This window comes from Metopolophium dirhodum, chromosome 1, assembly GCF_019925205.1.
Source record: "Metopolophium dirhodum isolate CAU chromosome 1, ASM1992520v1, whole genome shotgun sequence".
NCBI classification, from domain to species: domain Eukaryota; kingdom Metazoa; phylum Arthropoda; class Insecta; order Hemiptera; family Aphididae; genus Metopolophium; species Metopolophium dirhodum.
This window is the reverse complement of record NC_083560.1, coordinates 98,853,762-98,875,464: the sequence shown is the minus strand read 5'-3', so window position 1 is coordinate 98,875,464 and position 21,703 is coordinate 98,853,762. Positions and strand designations below refer to the sequence as shown.

Here is a 21,703-nt window from a genome sequence, read left to right as displayed (position 1 = left end):
AACCGCCAAATGCCGTCAATGTACGACTGTACGAGTAGTACGACTCAGTACGACTCAGTATTTTATTAGTTTATTACACTTTTTAAAAGTTTTGTCTTGTGTCTTGTGTGTTTAGTGATATTTGAACAATGGCCCCTCCCAGTAAATTGTGGCAAACATTTACTAAAATAAACCAAATATCGGCTAAGTGTAATTTATGCAACCAAATCATAAAAACCAGTGGAAATACGTCAAATCTTAAAGCACATCTCGAAAAGCATACCAAGAAGAACGTGGATGAAACTGAAGGCACAAGCACAACCAAGAAAAAACAGGTTGCGATTTCAAGCTTTGTGTCTTGTAGCCAAAGTAGTAGCCAGGTCCAGGAATACGGAAAACGAAAAAAATCTAGTTTGGACAATGTGGTTGATGATCCAGACGATCCAGATGAGGTAATTTTACTTATAGGTTTTAAAAATTAGGCAGATTGGGATAGTATCCTGACAAAATGGCTATAAATTATATAATATTCTAAGACTTTTTTAACTTTTACCATTTAGATTTGTAGCGTCACAAGTGATACATATGGTGTTGTTGCTGAACCGTCAAGATTGTGTATTCCTAAACAACAAAATATTGACAGAATGTTTGGCCAAATATCATCAATAGCTGGTAAGTTATTCAATGAATGATAAGTTTTGTGAGGTAATGCTTGTTTTTTTTTGAATCTCATACATTTTTAGAAAGGTTGTTCTATACACATAAAATATTTTATGTTCCTTGTAAATGCTGCTTATACTTTTAATTTTCCTTAACTTGGCATTATAAATAATTTATACAGTAATACAAAATATAAATAGTTTACACAATTCTAAATGTAAAAAAAGTTTGTCTATACAAAATGTATATATTTATTACTTTAAACTATAACTATATGAATATTTTGTTATAAATTACACATTTGTAATATTAGTAATTTATTTTTATAGTTGGCGGTTCCCAATATCACCGTATAAATGAATCAATTGCTTATTATATCTGTAAAGATAATAAGCCATTTTCTACTGTTGAGGGAAAGGGATTTCTTCATATGATGAAACAAGTATGTCCACTATACAAAGTTCCCTCAAGAAATACAATGAAAAATATTATAGACCAAAAGTATTCCATTGTTGAAACGCGATTTCGTTTAGCATTGCAAGATATTAATTATTTTTCACTGACAACTGATATTTGGACTGATACCCAACAGATGAAGAGTTTTCTTGGTTTAACCATACATTTTTTGGAAAACCAATCTTTACAATCTGGTTTGTGTATTATTTTTCATTAATTTAAACATTTAACTTGCAAAATGTACCAACAACAAAAACAATCTTTGTTTAACAGGTACTTTTGGAGTCATTGAACTTAATCAATCACACACTGCCGAGTACATATCCAGAGAAATTTCAAATTGTTTAGATAGATGGAATGTTGACAAATCAAAAATTGTAGGAATTACTAGCGATAATGGGGCAAACATGGTGAAAGCAGCTAAACAATTATTTGGTGTTGAAAAACACATTCCATGTTTTGCACACACAATCAATCTTGTGGTTGAAAATGTAATAAAAAACACTGATTCTTTATTAAATCTTTTATCAAAAGTGCGAGAAGTTGTGAAATATTTCAAACGCAGTACACATGCTAGTGATCAGCTTAGGAAAAGGCAAATTGACGAAGGTAAACATTATTTTAATGAACATTTATATTATTAGTTTACATTATGATTATCCTAATTTTTATGTAACATTAATTTTAGGAAAAAAAGAAGGGAATTGCAAAAAACTAATTTTGGACGTCAGCACGCGTTGGAACAGTGTATATTACATGGTGCAACGGTTTCTAGAATTTTCTTCGTTAATATCTGATATATTACTACATCGTCCATCTGCACCTCAAATGCCTTCCGCCATTAACCTTCAGGAACTTCAAGCTGTCTTAGTGGTATTGCGACCATTTGAAAACGTTACTTTAGAGATGTCATCGCAACGTAATGTGACTATTAGCAAAGTCCTTCCACTTGTGAGTTGCTTAAATAATAGCATAACTTCGTACACACCTGATACTGAATTGGGGTCAAAATTAAAAGATGTTACAGTTGCTGAATTAAACAAAAGATTTGGGAATATTGAAAAGTTCTATTCATTTCCTATTGCTACATTACTTGATCCTAGATTTAAGAACTTTCATTTCAAAGATCCTGTTGATTGTTCCAAAGCTATTTCAAATTTAAAAAAATTAGTATGTCAACATAATATAATATCATCTTCTTCTGAAGATGATCAACCTGAGGCTGTCGAAAAAAAATTTGATTTGTGGGAACATCATAAAAATCTAGCGCATCAAAAATCAAAAAAAAAAGTCATCAAAATCAACATCTAAAAATCAGGAATCAGCATCAGACCAAATGGTTATGCAATACTTAGGAACACCGGTTATAAATCTCTCCCAAGATCCTATTGAAACATGGGAAGAAATGAAAATGGTGTACCCACAACTGTACAACGAAAGTCAGAAAATGTTCTGTATTTTGGCAACATCAGTTCCATCAGAGAGGCTGTTCTCTAAGGCTGGAGCCACGTTATCTAAAGAACGCAACAGGTTGTTGGGAAAAAGGCTGTCAAAATTACTATTCTTAAACTCAATCGAAGATAAATACTGGTTTTGATATATTACAAACACCGTTATATGTTCATTTGTATACAGTGTTAAATATTGTAAAAATATAATTTGTTAAAATATAATTTTTTTTCGAGATTGGCAGCATTATTACCTATTATTATTAATGTAATGTTTTACATTTTGGCAATTTGAAATTATGTTCTTTAGTAGGTACTGTTTTATGTTACTGCCAGTACCTAACTGTCTAACCTAACCAGTATACATTAAACAATACCAAGAAAGTTGCTTCAATGAGAAGAGATAAAATGTGTTTATGACAGAACATTAGGTAATCATTTAAAAAATATTAAAAGTTGCACAACCTATTGTCTATCTAGTTTGACCAAGGTAGTTGTGACGTCCAACGCAAACGATACTACCATAGTTTATAATTGTACTAGCAGGTACCGGAGAGCGCGAAATGCGACGAGATAGATAAGGAATACTATCCCCCGCGCCTCAGTCTCCGCCGTACTACACCACCGTTCCGGCAGTCGCACACACGCTCCCCTCCTAGTACCCACGGCCCAGAGTACCGGCCACTCACGTTATCTGTACATATGTGCCCCCCTCCCTCACCTGTCGTGTTCCGTGCCACCAAAGGTCGCAAAGAACTGACCGACACCAGCAAAAGCCATCACTACCTTTTTTCCCGTCTGAGCTCCCGGTACCATGAGCGAGTAGCACGCGTTTCGCTGATGCGCCGAGGGGCGGCACGGGACCCACACTAATCTACTGGTAACGTTTTGGGTACATTATTATTACTATTCTCACCGTGGCCGGTACTTATTTAGGGTATTATTATTATATTATTATTATTATTATATTATTATTATTGTACTTGTATTATTATTATCTTTATAGCTTTACTCTGACCGAGTTTTATGCCTTCGGCTTTCTCGGCACCAACTTAATACAAATTTATTCAAATAAACTCATATATATATATCTTTCCCCAAATTGAGGTGTTATTATTTCACCGTCGGTCACCTGTCCTATTACTGTGTCAAATGTATTCACGTTTCTTAAATAATAAAAAAAAAAATCCACGCCACTCCGACTTTCGGGTCTCGGTCCGTGGTTGGCGACCGTGAAATGTTCGAGGCGGCCACATGACTCTCGAGAACATGACAAACATGATCGAGCAGTCACATAGTATTCAAACATAATTTAATAAACTTTTTTAACTGAGTAAAACATTTTCTTATGACTACAATTTTAGTATTGAATATATTATTTATTAACTGTTTATCAACTTAACTTAAATATTTTTTCTCATCAACTTACTAACTGTCTAATTACCAAATAATAAAGTATTTCAACATTATTATTAGGTATATTAGTATAATATACATACTATATATATTATATGGAAAGTATTTGCATATCTTCTTAAACAATTTTTCAAAATGGATGTTTTTTGTGGACATTTTATTATATTATACTATGGCATATACTATGTTAAGATGTTAATTTATGTTAATTTAAAACATTAAAAATTTGGTAATTAATTCAATAAAATTGAGTAAAAAAAATTAAGGCGTATCCTTTCTCCCTGTTCATTGAACGTGGATATGAATTCCGTTGTGATTGATGTAGCCTCACAGACTACAACATTATCCAGTGTATAAACATGACCCGAAATCAAGAGGGACAGGGAATACTACGCACTGATAGTAATTGGTATGAAAATCCTTTATATAGTTATCATTTGAACCGTGCCGTCACAAGTGAGAGCGAGAGTAGGTCAAAACACGCCATCTAGTAATTAAAAAAAAACTCAAAAACCGCGATATATCGATATTTTCTGATCCGATATATCGGTGTATCGATATTTCGATTTTCGATAATCGATAATCGATATATCGAGGTCTGGAAAATTTTTGCCATCCCTACCTATCGCGCGTTAATGCGTAAATCCGTAAATGATCGTAGTATTATGTAACAAATATCCCCCGACCACCACAACCTGCAGTGTTCAGTGTCCACACGCCGTTACCCACGGCTGCCGATGCCGTCAGCGCCTCGGTCACGTCCGGCATCATAACACCGGCAGAACAACCTGTCTCCAAAAATGTAATTAATTGCATGACAAGATAAATAGGTATGCTATCAACTTTGTGATACGCAACTGTGTGTTCTCCCCATAGAGTAATAATACTATAGAGGAGGCATAACCCACTATTCTACATATCGGCTTTTGCAGCTCATGTAGACACACTGCAGTGCTGCCGTTTTCACAAAAAAAAAAATGTTCGCCCAATGAATCCAGATTTAAATTACTTAATTAGAAGATGCTGATTAGTATAAGCAATTTTTTATAAGTAATTATTATAGTTATATTAAAGAAATATGTTGACATTAAATTATTAAGCAATAATGAATGTTATTAATATTTTTTAAGGTATGCATTTATTAATGTTGATTATTTTATATTTATTTTATTGCCGGTACTATTGTGTACATTATCAATGTTGTTACATTATCAATTATTACTTTATGATTTAAAATTTCTGTTTTCTTCAAAAGTTCGAAACAATAAATTTTAAGTTTGTAATTTCGTAAAATTTTGTAACTTCCTTACAAATTTATATAAATTCAATTTAAAATGCCGAGTTGTGTTGTATGTGGAAGATCGCGTAATTCCAAAAGCAAATCTGATGGCATTACATTTCACATGTAAAATTATTATATACTATTATTATTTATTTAATTATATTTTAATATACATATTTTACTATTTTATCAAGACTACCATCAGGCCCTATTCAAGCTGAATGGATTACATTTGCATTTAAATGTGGTATCCATGCCAACATGCTTGAACCACAGCATAGTCTGTTTTGTTCTGAACATTTTAATAAAAACTGTTTTGAAAAATATGTTCGTACTACATTATTAAAACCAGATTCTGTACCATCAATCGAGGTTCAAAGAATACAATGTGTAAGTTTTAAATCAATCTTACAACATATCTTGTTATTCAAAACAAAATATAAATCTTGATGATTAAGATTTATTTTTTAGTTCTGATTAAAAATAATAATAATTTTGATGCATTTCAATAATTATTATTTGAATAACTTATCATGTGTTTAATTAATAAAGGCAAAAGTTCTGCATCCTGAAAAAGCAGTTTCGGTGGTAATGAATTTGAACAATACTTCTACCATTGATACTCAAGATGACATTGGTGTTCAAGTAGTATCCAATCTTTGAACCTTAACTTGTAAGTGAATTTGTTTTTATCGTATTATTTTTTTTTTTTTAGGTTTTATCTAGCGAAGACCTCATCAACAATTGTGATCCAATTACTGCAAGTCCTGGTGTATCTGTTGAATTGATTACAACACCACAAAATGTAATTGTGAAATTTTTATATTCTGACATAATGTTTTAAAGATTTGTTTTAAAGATTTGAGAACTTTGTTTAAAATGTGATATTTAGATAGGGTTGCCATTTGTATGTTATGTACTCATAGATGCAATTTATTTTTACCAAATTATATTCAAATATTCAATACCTATATTTATATATTTTTAAGGGCTCTGACAAAAGTGTTAGTAATGAAATTTGGAAGCCAGACCAAGATGACACGCCAAAAAGATCTTTGCTAAAACGTACAGTTTCAAAATTGATTGTTAATGATGCTGTAAAATCTAAAAAACTAAAGTATCTAAGGCAAAAAGTTAAACGACAAGCAAAGAAAATTGCTTCAATGAAAATGGTCCTCAGTCATTTGAAAAAAAAAATTTACTTAACGATGATGCACTTGAACTCTTCACTGAACAATTTGGTAAGCATAATGATTTAATTAAACGATTTGTTAAAAAGGGTAAAGGCCAGAAAATCCCTAAAAAATATAGTCCAGAGTTACGAAAATTTGCTATCACACTACACTTTCATTCTGCTAAGGTATATAACTTTGTTAGAAAAGAGTTTAATACAATAATTCCTCATCCAAGAACTTTAAGTAAATGGTATTCCCACACAAAAGCTGAACCAGGATTTACTGAAGAAACAATAAAAATTTTGACCCTCAGAGCGAAAAACTCTGATCATACTATTTATTGTGGTTTAATCATTGATGAAATTTCAATCAGACATCATGTTGAATGGGATGGCAATAAATACCACGGATATGTGAATTTTGGTGCTGGCTTTAATAATGATAAGTCTGATATTGCTACCGAGTGTTTTGTTTTCATGCTAGTTGCAATTAATGAATTGTGGAAAATACCTGTGGGATACTTTTTGTGCAATCACTTGAATAGTTCACAGAAATCGGAACTAGTTCAACAATGTTTAAACCTTATATACAAAACTGGCATAAAAGTGGTTAGCTAAACTTTTGATGGATGTGCATCAAATATTAACATGTCAAAACTTTTAGGTTGTGATTTAGACCCAACTTCATTTAAAACTAATTTTGAATTTAAATCAACTGATTCATTAACACAAAATATTGCGATATTTCCTGACCCTGCACATATGGTTAAGTTGGTCAGAAATACTTTGGCTGAAAAAAAAATTATTATAGATGGTGATTACAACATTATTAAATTTGATTATCTTGAAAAATTGTTGATACTACAAGAATCTGAAGGCTTGCATTTAGCAAATAAATTAAAAAAACAACATATTTCGTTTTTTAAACAAAAAATGAAGGTCAAACTAGCTACACAATTATTGAGCAGATCTGTAGCAGATGCATTAGAGTTATGTAAAAAAGTTTTATGTCTGGACGATTTCCAATCATGTGAACCCACAATTAAGTTTATTCGAATGTTCAACGATGCATTTGACGTATTGAATTCTAGAAACCTAAATAGTTATGGTAAAAAAAAAGCTTTGTGCTCACAAAACTTGGAAGACTTTAAAATTTTTAAAACACATTTTTATGAGTATGTTATTAATTTAAAATTTCCCTGTGGGACATCGGTGTTAAGTTCAAATAGAAAAACTGGATTCTTGGGGTTTATGATTTGTTTTGAATCATTATTATTTTTGCATAATGAACTAATTGCCACTAGTTGTTTAACCCTACGTTAGGCGCGTCGACATTTGTTTTGTGTTTTTTTTTTTTTTTATTTATAATTTATTACTTTTTTTATTATCAAACGTTAAAATTTACATTATTTATTTATAATTATTTTATTACTTATGATTAGAAAGATATAAATAGCTTATACATTTTTTTTTATAGTACACAATTTTTACATATGTCTTTTAAATGGTCACCGCACATCCACTTCTTACACTTACAACACCACCTTCTGGTAGTTTTATCACGCGCTCGTCCACAATCATAACATCGACCTCTGGATCCATCTGGTCTTTCTGTCTCTATAACTACCGTATCCTTTTCTCCTAACAGAATTTTAGCACGTCTTCGAAGTTCAATTGGAAGTGTTTGTATTGTAGATCTAAATTGAATTTGTGGTTTTATTAGTTCCCACGACAAGTCTTGTAAAAAGTCGATCCTTTTTATTTTTATATTTTCCGTGTGATTAGCTTTATAAATACATAGTGCATTTATTGCAGCCACGTTCAAAAGATTATAAAATATAACCATTGGCCAGCGTTTAGTGTTACGTGCTATATTATAATTTTGACAATATTGATCAACCAAATCAACACCAGTTTTAGTCCTATTATAGAATGTAATTATATCTGGTTTTTTTTTGTCACCTGTTTCTTCGTCTATTGCATCATCATGATGCATAGACGAGATTACTAAAACCGTTTTATTTTTTTTTTGGACAATATGAAACCAATGCACATTCTTTTTGAAATCCAAATACTGATGACGTTTCAACTCGTTGTTTGTTTAGTAAAAATTCTTTTGGAATTTCACGTTTATTTTTACGAATTGTACCTACATATGTAAGTTTTTTTTCTTTCAAACTGATAATCAAAGGCATACTGGTAAACCAGTTGTCACCCGTAATATTTCTATTTGTTCCAAAAATAGGTTCAACTAATCGCAAAACTACATCTTGAGAAGCATTACTAATTTTGTATGGTCCGTCGGGTTGTACACCAAGATAGGTCTCTAAATTTAAAGTATAGACAATTCTAGGATCAACTAGAGCAAATGTTTTTATGCCATATTTGGCCGGTTTACTCGGAATATATTGCCTAAATGGACATTTTCCTCGAAAAGCTAATAGCTGCTCATCTATGGTCACATATTCACTGGGGCAGTAATATTTTTGAAAATTATCAACCATCAATGTAAAAATATCTCTAATAGGAGCTAATTTGTCAAATTGTTTACGAACCGCTCGATCATGCACATCATCAAACCGTAAACATCTTACAAGAAAACGAAATCTCTTTTCACTCATAGTCAAATAACATGACTCCATTCCATTTCCTTTTGAATTGTCCCAAAGTTGATGTATATTTTTACGGGAGCACCTAAAGGATCCTATTTGGTATAATAGTCCAATAAAGGCTCTAATTTCTGTTACGCATGTAAGCCTCGCGTCTCTACTTCGCTGAAATTTGTCACGGATTGATTCAATATAAATATTTGTACAATGTGTTATAATTCTAGTAATATTATCGTCAAAAATAAATTTGAGACTTTTTTCCACATGCTTCTCTTTTAGGGCCAGGAAGATGGGTTATAATATTATGTGCACGTGTACGAACATTTACAGGAGGTTTTATTTTACACCACTTTGTTTTTCCATCTTTTCCTATGTAAAAATTATCGGTATTTTCACGGACCTCGTCTATCTCGGAATCAGTTGCCTCTTCTTCAGAATTGGTATCGTGATCACTTCTAAGTACAATATCCTCATCTGAATCACTATCCTCTCCAAAAGATTCTTCGTCACTACTAAAATCATCGAACCAATTTTGAATTATATTTTCGTCTAACGTCCTCTCAAGTCTCAGTCTTTTATTATTTAACATATTAAGCTAAATAAATAAAATTGTGAAAAAAATATTACCCAACTATTGATTTTATATTGTTATTTACTATATATTTTTACCTGAGAGATTCCGAATATTTTATTGCAAAGAAAGTCGCGTGGTGGACACTTGTCACCCAAAACGATAAATAAATTTATATAACAGTTCCAAACAACAGCCCATCGGTAAATGAGTCAGAAAACGTTTCACGTATGTCTAAATGAGAGGTACTAAAGATAACAAAGTCGTAAATTGCATTCGATAAGAATAACCTAATTTTAAAATATACTGGGTGACATCTGTCAACCGCGCGCCTAACGTAGGGTTAAAGTTCATACCGTGCTATAAAATGAGTCAGGACCACATTGAACTGTTTTTCGGAGCCATTAGATCTCACCAAGGACATAACAACAATCCTACTGCTCGTCAGTTCAAAGCTGCTTACCTTAAATTGTTGATTCATGCCGAGATAAAACAAGGAGGTGTTGGTAATTGTATACCTTTGGAGGATGTAGATATTCTAGTTAGTTCTAGTGTTTGTGAAAAAGAACCTGAAGATATTATCAATGAAGCAAATATAAATTATTTTTCAGACATTACTCCTGAACCTGAAAGTTATTTTTTAAAAGACCATGATTACATTTTTGATAACTCTCTTTCAATGTTTACTCGTGAAATTGTAATTTACTTAAGTGGTTTTGTCGTTCATAAATTAAGTAGTAAAATTAAATGTGATGTATGTATTTCAGCTCTTCATGGTGATAAAAATAATTTCCTAAAGTCTTTAATAGATTTAAAAGACAATGGTGGATTGACTTATCCTAGTGCTGATGTCATAAATATTTGTATTCAAACAGAAAAATATATAAGATCTTATGAAATTGATAGCTTAAAAAAATTAACTAAATTATTTATTCAAAATAAAACTTTACAGTTCTTTATAAATGACACCACTATTTTTGAGACAATTAAATTTCACAATGAAAATGATCCTCTGCAAAACCATGTAATTCTGTTGATAAAATCAGTGATTTCTTCGTATTACGATATTAAAATTCAACATCTTTGTAAAAAACAAAATGAAAAAGATTCTTTACGAACATGGTACAATAAGTTGGTACTTTTTAAGGGACAATAATTCAATCGTGTTTTTTTTTATTGCATTCTTTTTTTAAATTTAAATGTTATTAGGTAGTTAATGTTATTTGTTAGCTATAAATATTGTGTGCATTAATAAAGTACTACATTTATAATATTTGTTTTTTGTTATTACAGTTTAGCCAACGATGATCCAACATTCATATCTTGAAGTATTATAATTTTATTTGGATTTATTATAATTACCGTCCTGCGACTACTTTGCTGTTTTTTTTTAATGCATTTTGGTGGTTTAACCAACTTTCTAAGTCTAAAATTGACCAAGTTACAGGCTTATAGCCAATCAAAAAAAATACGCGAAATTTTTAGATTTTTTACTGTAATTCTGTATATTTATTTAGGTAATATTTAGGTGATACATAAATGTATGGATCTTATGTCAGAATTTTTTCCAGTGGCATTAAATAACTATTGAGAAAATCGAAAAATGACCTCTCTAAAGTATCACCTTGATCCGATTTGCTAAAAGATAAGGTACTATATGTTGAAATCAAAGAATTCCCATCAGGTATAAAAAAAAAAATAAACACCATTGTAAAACCATTCTAAAATCTAAAAACTTCGCGTATTTTGCAGAATTTTTGTTGATTGGCTATTAAAAGCCTGTAACTTGGTCAATTTTGGACTTAGAAAGTTGGTTAAGCCACCAAAATGCGTTAAAAAATTAGGCAAAAATATTTTGTGGTTAAAATAGGTGGTTGTCATTTAAGAAAAAAAAGAGTTGTAAGTACTGCGCATGCTCAAGCCTAATTAAGTTAAAAAAATTCAAAGGCTATGAAAAGGTATATTTTTATGACAATAACAACCAACAAAAAATCAGAATTCAAATTGCAGGGCTCTACGCAAAGATATTGAGTGTTCTCAATTAGCGTTTACCCACTGTATAATATATATTAATTATATATTTAAATTTTTTTCAAGCATATTTTGTATGAAAGTTTATTAGGCCAATTATTTTATTTCTATTTCACTGTAGAAACTAGTTTATAATTTATTAGTTCATTATGTATTGTTGGGAAAAAAATTTTATTCTTCAAATGTTATATTTTTAGACAGTTTATGTGCTAATATGACACCTGAATATATGGACAAATATATTATTGTCAACTCTTTTTATAAAAAGTAAAAATCATACATTGTAATTTTTATCAAAATATTTTTTAATTTTTTTTATTGAACAAAAATTGTATTTACAATCTCTAATTACATGTAGTACAATAAGTCAATGGGATGTGGGTTGATTAGTGGGAGGGGGAAGTCAACCAATGGTGGTACCCCGCTTATTAATAACTTAATTACGTTTTTATTGGTTTAAATTGTTTTTTTTTTTATAAAATTTATTTATTTTTTTTTTTTCATAAATATTTACCAAAGAAATGCTATAAGTGGATTTAATACATTTTTATTTGTATTTATTATTATTCTTAATTAAACTAATCGTTTTATTTGTTTAATTTTATTTAATTTAGTTGAATTATTATTTATGAAAGAATTCAAAAAAACGATAATATTTAAATGCATATATTTTGGTAAGAGCATATTTTTGTATATTATTAAAAAAAATAAGAGCATAATATCATGTGCATATTTTGAAGTTTTTTGATGCATAAAGGCATTCTAATTTCTAATATACTATTTTATATATAATATTTTGTTATAGGTGCACGGTAAGTAATTACTATTTACTAATTACGAGTTGAGTTTACATGCGTTCACAATTTCACATTCATATTTAAATTTTTCGGTGAGCTTTTGTTAGTTATAATAATTAATGTTTTAAATTTAACACTGACTATTGACCATAAAAGTAAATTATTTGTGCTACACTAAAAAGTTTACAATTACTATTGTATGAGTGGTACCACTGCAGTGTGTCCATTTGCGCTGCAGTTAATTTGTCATGTAGACCCCCCTTGGTTCTCCCACAACAAAAATTATGTCATCCATTCTCCAATATTATATATTATTATTATTATTATTTCTGCTGGTGAGAACGGCTTACGTCACAGTTCTTGACGAAGTGCGGGAGGGGTGCGCGTTCTCGACCAATATTAGTTACGTTGATAGCATACCTATTTATTTTGTCATGATTAATTGTATTATTGTAAAATAATGACAACAACGCCGACACTGACCTGCCCCACTTTCTACAACAAACACGAAGCTCAGTCGCCGGGCCGAAGCAGATCTCCGTCGCCGATTCAAAAACTTAAAACATTTCTTTTTCACAACCACTGGTGACACAACGTTTCTTTTTCGGTACACCAGTACGGCACGAATATTCGAGGATACCAAGGATACCAAGGATACCAGACACGGAATCTCCACTCAAGATGCAGCACAAATCGACGGTTGTTGTTCCGTCAAATGTCGTAATATAAATTTCCCTATGTCCCCCCCCCCCCTTTAAAAGCACGATTTATAGGCGTCGCAAGACGCGGGTCCTTTTAATATTTTCCTTCCCAAACTGTCGCAAGCTCTATGCTCTGGCGTACTTTAAAAATAACCTTGAACTTAATAAAAAAAAATACTATTATGTACACACCAGGTAACCCTGCGAGAGTATACCACGAGTTATGTGGTTATGTAATATTATGTTTTATAAGACGGATATTCGTTATACAAATTATTATTAAGTACTGAATACCGGTAAACTAATATATATAATTATGATGTCTTGCGACAGGTTCCGTACTCTAATTATTATTCTTTTTCCCACACCTGCCATGTGTAAATGCCACTATTGTTATAATTATTATTTACTATATTATGTCAAAAATAAAAACCTCATGATTACCTCAAACTTTACCTTTATTATTTTATTTTTCTTAATTAATATCGTTTTTTCTTTTCCCCAACATAAATCTTCAAAATTCAATTGTTGATGTGTGTAAAAAAACCTATGAGTTCTACTGACTTGACGCTCGGGTCACACGCGGTGCGGCTCATAGGTCACGAACAAAGTGTTCCCCTTTGGTCTTGGGTAGTTTTTGGTAGTGTCACAACTCCAAATTCTTACAAACTGATAAAGTGACAAGATTTCATGATAAAAAATGTGAGATAAGTTATAGCTGTGTAGTGCTTCTCGCTAACTGCAGAAACGGGACAAGTCCACTTTTCCTAATTTTTCTGGAATGATGAAAAACTGAACTTATGAAATGTTAATGTAAAAACTTTGAAATTTTAAACTCTATATTTAATTAAATCACTTAAAAATTTCATTTAATTTGTAAAAAAAAAAATTTTATAACTTTTTTTTAATTAATAAATTTAAGTTATGGACATGTCTCCTTTTTGCAGAAAACATCGTTTTCATATCTTATTTATTGATGTAGGGAGAGAAACACTATCAAATTATGCAAAATATTGTTTTTATTCATCAATTTATTTTTACCAAATATAACTTATATAACTTATGTTATTATTAAATATAAATATAAAATTATTTTTTACGTTTTTTTTTTTTTTGAACTACAACTTATAATTAAAATACATTGATGGTATTATTTTTAATACATTTTTGTCATTATATTTTTAGTCTAATACATTTTCATCAGATTTTGAAGGCCATTCACTTATTGGTTTCCAAAATCCAATATACTCCTCCAGGATAAATTTCAATGTATTTTTGATATCTTCCAACTTTTTTTCGTTGATTGGCAACTTTCCGTTGTGTGCTTTGTCGATTGGAAATAAAAAGCCCGTTGTGGAATTTCAAAGACGAAATGTATGTTCAACCAACGCATTTATAAATTCACGACATTTAATTTCGTTTTTATTGGAACATGAAACAGTGAGGTGATGATAAGATGATAAAGCAAATGATGATTTATTAGCTCTCAATACATTTTTCCCGTATGAGGCATTACTTAAACATGTTTTTTTGTAATATGTTGGCCATCATTTTTTGTAATCAATTATATAGTTTTGATCAACTTTTACGACTGAAAATTTGTTAGAAATTTTCGAAGCTTCGGAAATTAAATTAATGTATTGGTCTATTGTGTATAATCTTTCGTATTTTACTAGCGTACTTTTAATCAATCCAAAATCACGGTCACAAGGCATGAAAGAATGACCTCTCATTGGATATAAAACTTGGACTTCTTTAAATCTGTTATTTTCCACCAAACCCATTAAAAACCTAATAATTGCGTTGTTTTTGTTCTGACCTGCACAGTTATCACAAAAAATATAGAGGCGTTCAACTTCTTTGTCAATATCATTATTGATGTAATGATTTATAAATGATATGACTTCGTTAGGTCCTTTACCAGCTACCCCCTCATGATAAACGTAGCATTTCATACTTCCTGTGGATAAGTTATGAACACCAAAGTTACAAACTGTGAGCTGTCTATAATAATAAAGATCTTGGACAGGTATTTGAGGTAATGAAAGATTGGCCATGTAATCGATACAAATGCCCACACTTTTTGTATCGTCCAGGCATATTTTTTTAATCGAACTTAAAGCTGTATAAAACTTTTGACTTCGACGCTTGTGAATTAACAATTCAGCAACAGCCACTTTTTTTGCATTTTCATTAAGACTTTGAGATTTTATTTTAGCATTTAGCTCTTCACAAGTGGGAAAAGTATCCTTTTGTGGACGTCCAAATCTCAGATTGAAATTTTCCTTAAAATACGACCAGAAAGATTTATAAGAAACTTTGTGATAAGTATATTTTTCTTTAAAAATTTCGTACATTTTTTTGACAGACAATTTTGAATCCAAATATTTGACATCCTTTCCAGTATAGTGAGATAATTTTACTGGAAAAGATTCTAAATAACTATGAATATCAGTCATAATTTCACCACCCAATGCATTACCACTAACATTTTTTCCTCGCATATCCCGTGGACTTTGATTATTTTTAGATAAAAAAATTAGACGTTCACAACGTTTTTTTGTTATACAGAAAACACTCAAAAAAGCACTTTTACATACCATTTGTTTTTTTGTTTGGTACGTAACGAAATATTTTATCGAAACCGATTTAGGCTTGGCTTGTTCAGCACACATTTCTAATCTACTTCGTTTTCTCTGTACAGGCTGTAGTTCCATTAAACGTTGTATGTAAGAATCTTGCTCGTCCTTGTCCTTCATTTGGTTGAACATTTCAAGTAAATTTTTTTTTCTTCATCAGTGAATACAGATAGACATTGTTTTTTACACCTATAGATCATCCATTTTATTTTAATATGATTATATTATTTAGTAATAAAAATAAGAAGTGGACATACGTGCATATGGTTGCTGGTAATTTTTCATGAATTTCTTTTCCAGCGTAATTTATATAAGATTCACCTCGTACTTTCGCATTTTTAATAATGTTACGTTTATATTTTTCGCTGTTTATTACACCTTTCTTCCTTTTTGACGTTTCAAGAATTTCTGTCTCGGAATCAGAGTCAGAATTCATTTTCAAAAATAAAATAACAGTCCACACTATACTTTACTGTCGTAAAGGCTACGATATACTGAATTACATTACACTGATTACAGCACATTATGATGGTTATGGATAATATTGACAAAAATATTATATATTAATGATAGTGAATTTCTTGGTATTTTGTTCAACACGTAGTATAATTGTATACTATTAATAGTACATTAATTTGTTTCCATACAACTAAGATAAGATAAATTCAAAATAATTATATATATAAGATGTTTACTGCAGAAACGGGACATGTCATGGACATGTTCCCTTTCTGCAGTAAAGTGAAATTTCCAAACACTATATTTAGCGTTTGGATGGTCGGATTTGACTCCTTTCTACAGTAAACGATGTATTTACGCGTGCTTAACGAAAAATGATAATAAAATCAAAATTGAAAAAAATGGACTTGTCCCGTTTCTGCAGTTATTCATGTACAAAAAAATACAAAACGAAAACCCTCACTCACGGGCTCGGTTGTCAACCGTGACAATAAATTAATAGTAGGTACTCAATAAAATATTCGTTATCTAATAGCAATGTCATAGTTTTTGACGCTCAACACAACGGTGGTGATCGCCAACCAAACGACGACGGTCGTCGGGTCGTGTAATATCTATATATTAATATGGGGTATTTCTAAGAAACGCTTGAGAATTGCCGATAAATTTTACGATTATTAATTTTATTTATAGACAAATATTTATGTTGTTTACAACAAAAAATATGATGGATATACCGTGTTCTTATATAAATATAGTTTAAAAATGCATACTTCGGGTATATTCCGGGCACGGTCTTAGATGATAAGGTCGGACAACTATACATTATCAACATTCCGCTTAGTGAGGCAAATCCATTTCAAAATTTGGCCAATATACAATTGAGTGCTGCCCTGCAGACTTTTTTTGAGGTTATGGCATTATAGTATTATACAAGTTTAAAATAATCTTCGATAAGCTAGTTTATATGGTTGGAGAAAATAATATAATAATATAGTCCATAAAAATAACCCCGAATGGCCGAATGCCATATAGATATTGTTAACCTCAAAATAAGCCTAACTGGCAGCGCTTTTGTGGCAACTTGGGAAATGTTTTTGCCTCATTAAGCGGAAATATTGTAAGTGGTGGGTGGGTGGGAAGTTGTCCGACCTTATCTTCTAAGACCGTGATTCCGGGCCTACCAGGCCTACCCGCTGGACATGCCTCCGTTGTGAGGTTAGTTATTATGCAAAAACATGCGTATTTATGATTGATGAAAACCCATTTACTGCATGTAATTGCTCATAAAAATATGAACATGCATTATATACAAAATCCGGTCTTTAGTGATAATACAACATAAATGATCTGTATCTTGCAAAAGAAGCCTTCCGGAGTAAACAAATGACTGCTAGTGGTGCTACCAGGCTATTTAACATATCACGGCCTATTCTTTATGACCATATTAAAGAAGATTATTAAATCTAATAATATCGGTAGAAATACAGCACTTGGACTTCAGCTTGAACAAAAATTGGCCAATTTAATGAGAATAATGGATAAACATGATCAGGGTTTATTAAAAAAGAAGTTTTAAATTTAGTGAGTAAATATATTAATTAAAATGAAATGTCACTCTGTTTAAAAATGGTTATCCCAACCAAGTTTTGTTCTCGAAATAATTAAAGTTTATAAGAGCTTCAAGTTGTTGGATGTTCTTTAAAAAAAGCATGTGAAGGGAAAAATAATAGGACAATTTTTTTTTCTGTCAAATCTGATTTTACTTACAACAAATGGGTGGATGGAAATAGACGTGCTTTAAATTATTTTGAAAAAAGTTTTCTCAAAACTGCCCTACTTACATCAGATAACCATGTTTTGTTAATCTACGACGGACATTTCTCGCATGTTTATTTAAAATTAATTGAAACTGCTAATAACAACAATGTAACGTGAACAGCTATTGATCAAAGATCGCGGGAGTTGCTCGGCGTTATCGGACACGAGGGTTGATTAAGTACAAGATATATTATTTTTAACTATTCGTAATAATTATATTGCATACAAACAAAAGTATATTGTACACAATGATTAGAGGCGGTCACGATCAGTAGGGGGAATAATGTATATATATACAAAAAAAATAATAATGTGAGAATAATACATAAGTATTTAGCCAAAATAATAACAAGGTATCATACACTAAAATACAGTGGTCACCGCTTATTGGACTCACGGTTAATTGACTCATTCGCCTATTAGACTCAAAACGGCTGGTCCCAATTCACACATATATTACTAACACACAGCAAAAAATTTGTCTATTCGACTCACACACCGGTTAATAGGGTCATTTTAAAATTAGATAAATAAAGAAAATATGTAGGTATATACATTGAACAAACGTTTTATAATTAAGTCGGTACCTTTTATAAAAATAAATATTGTCTGCGTTTATATTCTGTGTAAAAATTTTTATTTTTCGTGTTACAACGAACAATCGACGTGATTTGAGTGTGGAAAAAATATGACGAGCTTCCGAAAATGAGCCAGCGACAAGCAGCATGTAAGTTAAAAGTGTCTCAAAGTTTACTAGGTAGGATAATGAAAAGTCGACAGGAAATCGAAAATGCATCATTAGAAAATCTGAATTCAAACCGTAAAAGAAAAAGGGTCGGTAAAGAAGAAGTTGAAGAAGCTTTGAAACCATGATTCACAAAAGTCAGAGAAAAAGATGCCCGAGATACAGAACCACTGTTGCGCCAAAAAACCAAAGATCTCGCGAAAAAAATGGGTAAAGATGATTTTGTGGCAACAGAAGGTTGGTTTCACCGATGGAAGAAACGCGAAAACATTTCATTCGTTAAGCCACATGGAGAACAGGGAGAAGCAGACCAAGTAGCTGCACGGTCGTGGATTAATTCCATCTAAGAATGGCTCAAAACTGCTTGAGATTGGTAAAAGTAAAAATCCCTGGTGTTTCAAGGGTGTTAAGAATCTACCGATAGACTATACTGCAAACAGTAATGCATGGATGACAAAGGACATTTTCACAGAATGGTTGACCAAGTAAGAACTTCGTCATGACGTTTTATTGTTAGTCGATAACTTCACGGCTCATGTGGTTGCACTGAAATTCAAACATATTGACCTCGTATTTTTACCCTCTAACACTACATCAGTCATACAACCGTGTGATCAAGGGATTATACGCACTTTTAAAGCTTATTACAGAACAGGCATGAGAAAGAATGTGATCAGTGTGATTGATGCTAACCTGGAACAAGAATTATGTACCTTACGTGCTCATGAAATCGCCAAAAAAATAACTGTACTTGAAGGTTTGCATTTAGCCTACGAAGCGTGGAATATCGTCAGTAAAATCACAATACGTAATTGTTTCCGACACAGTGGTTTCATTCTCAGTCCAACAGAAGTTGAAGCTCCTGTCGAAAGACCCACTGACCTATCAACTGAACTTTATAATGAATGGATAAATATTGACGAAGAAGTCCGTTACCGAGGAAGATATATGTGATGAAATACAGTCAAAACGGCTTAAAGAGAATGTGGCTGGTGATAGCGACGAAGAGGAACCTGATGAGAAACCACCATCAACTAAACAAATGCTAGAAGCGCTTCAAATTTTACGTAGAGGGATTCAGCGAAGAGGCGATTTTGACGTATTCGAGAAACATAAATCTTATGAAGATATGATTATAAAGTTGGCCGAAAAAGGGAAAATCCAATTAACATTAGATGGATTTTTATCAAAAAATTAATTTATTTTATTAATTATGTTTGTATCTTATTTATTTAATTTTATTTTTTAATTGTGTATAGCTAGATTTTTAATTTTATACATACCTTGAACCTCAATACATATTTTTAAATTTAAGCATTTTCAAAATTTTTTTGAGTCATTCGCCTTATTGACTCATTCGGTTAATCGACTCAAATTGACGGTCCCAAAGTGAGTCCAATAAGCGGCGACTACTGTAATACAAAATATGTGGCTGACAGCCAACTCACAAAACCATCAGATGTTGAATATGGTGGTCCATGCTCCGGCATGATATTGTTGGTATATGATTTAATATGAAGTGTTATGGTACGAGATGAAATGTAGAATAATAATTTTGTCACACAATGAATGATGGTACAGCACGTCACACAGTGGTCGGAAACGTAATCTAGCTTGCCTAAATTAATATCTCCGAAGTAAATCAATATTTTTTAATGCGGTTTTTTTCACAGTTATCTGTATATAGAGGTCAATTTGAAAATAAAACAAACATTTTTTATGGAATTTAATTTTTGGAAAATTTTGAATAATTTGTCCTTTTATAATTTATTTTTTTTTTCATTTTTTTTGTTGTGGGGTTTATCCGGCTACTAGGACAATCCCGGTCATGAGATGTCTCACAACCATTTTTCTAACCATCTCTAGTCATTGCCAAACCATTTTATTACCTTATTTTTTTATTTAATAAAAAATATATATATATATATATTCAAATTAAGGAAAATTGTATTAGTTTTCAGCCGGTATAATACTTCAAAAAAACATATTTTCTAATAACAATAATTAATTATAACGATAAAGTTATATTACTAAGTGTTATTTAATCAATTATAGGATTCAGATTCATGGTAAACGGAAAATTGGTACGGTGATTGTGTTTTGAACAAAAGAAATGAAATAGGCGGAATATTGGTACTATAAAATATTTTATTTTCAGTGGTTCAAAAAATTAAATTAAAATAAACATATGTTCACAATTAATATTAATAATATAGTAAAAAAATATGCCGAAAATTAAATTAAATATATATTCATAATAGTAATATGGTAGTCAAAAAATGTGTCCAAAATTAAATAATTCATAATAATTCAAAATTAAATATAAATTCACAATAGTTTCCCTATGATATTTAAAAAAATGTCCATTGTAATTTCTTTATTTACGTAACTGGTAATAGTTTCATGAAGTTTATATTGAAGGGAAGCATATTTTTTTTTTTTTTCGAGATGTTAAATTATTAGGTTGTTTATGCCGTATACTTTCAATTCGCATCGTAGATTCATCTTGTTGAATACATTGTAGAACTAACCAAAATGATGGGTTGCTTGTTCCTACAAGCTTATTAAAATAATTATTCGCAATAGTTATTTGTTCTATCACCACCGTTCAATGTGACATCGAATACATTCCACAAAATTGGAGAAAACATTGGGGGTACCGCTAGTACCACTGACATAGATGTCATCAAAATATTTAGCCACTAACAATAGTTCTATAAGAATTATTGTGTACAAATAAGCCATTCCACTGGATACTTCATTGAGAGGTAAAAAAGCTAAAGCATTAATCATACTGCAATTTATTCTGATATTTTTGTTATTTTTATAAACAGAACTTAGACCTAGGTGTTGAATTTTTCGCCACATTGACAGGCATAAGTGAAAAAAACATCCTTTAACCTGCACACTATCAC

The 21,703-nt window shown here is 31.1% G+C and overlaps 1 protein-coding gene across 1 annotated transcript; it reads right to left on the bottom strand.

The window, feature by feature from the left end:
- Positions 1–8,433: 8,433 nt before the first annotated feature.
- Positions 8,434–9,613, bottom strand: LOC132948111 (piggyBac transposable element-derived protein 4-like). The gene is made up of 2 exons (XM_061018432.1): positions 9,353–9,613; positions 8,434–9,189 (listed from the first exon to the last, which is right to left on the bottom strand). Exons 1-2 carry the CDS (start codon positions 9,611–9,613, stop codon positions 8,434–8,436), a joined length of 1,017 nt encoding a protein of 338 aa, XP_060874415.1.
- Between the last annotated feature and the right edge of the window lie 12,090 nt (positions 9,614–21,703).

Excerpts from the sequence above, each read along its gene's own strand:
- LOC132948111 (XM_061018432.1), bottom strand. The coding sequence starts at position 9,613 with ATGTTAAATAATAAAAGACTGAGACTTGAGAGGACGTTAGACGAAAAT. Across the intron at positions 9,190-9,352 it reads GGTGTAAAATAAAACCTCCT|CGAAGTAGAGACGCGAGGCT; the intron begins GTAAATGTTCGT and ends GACAAATTTCAG.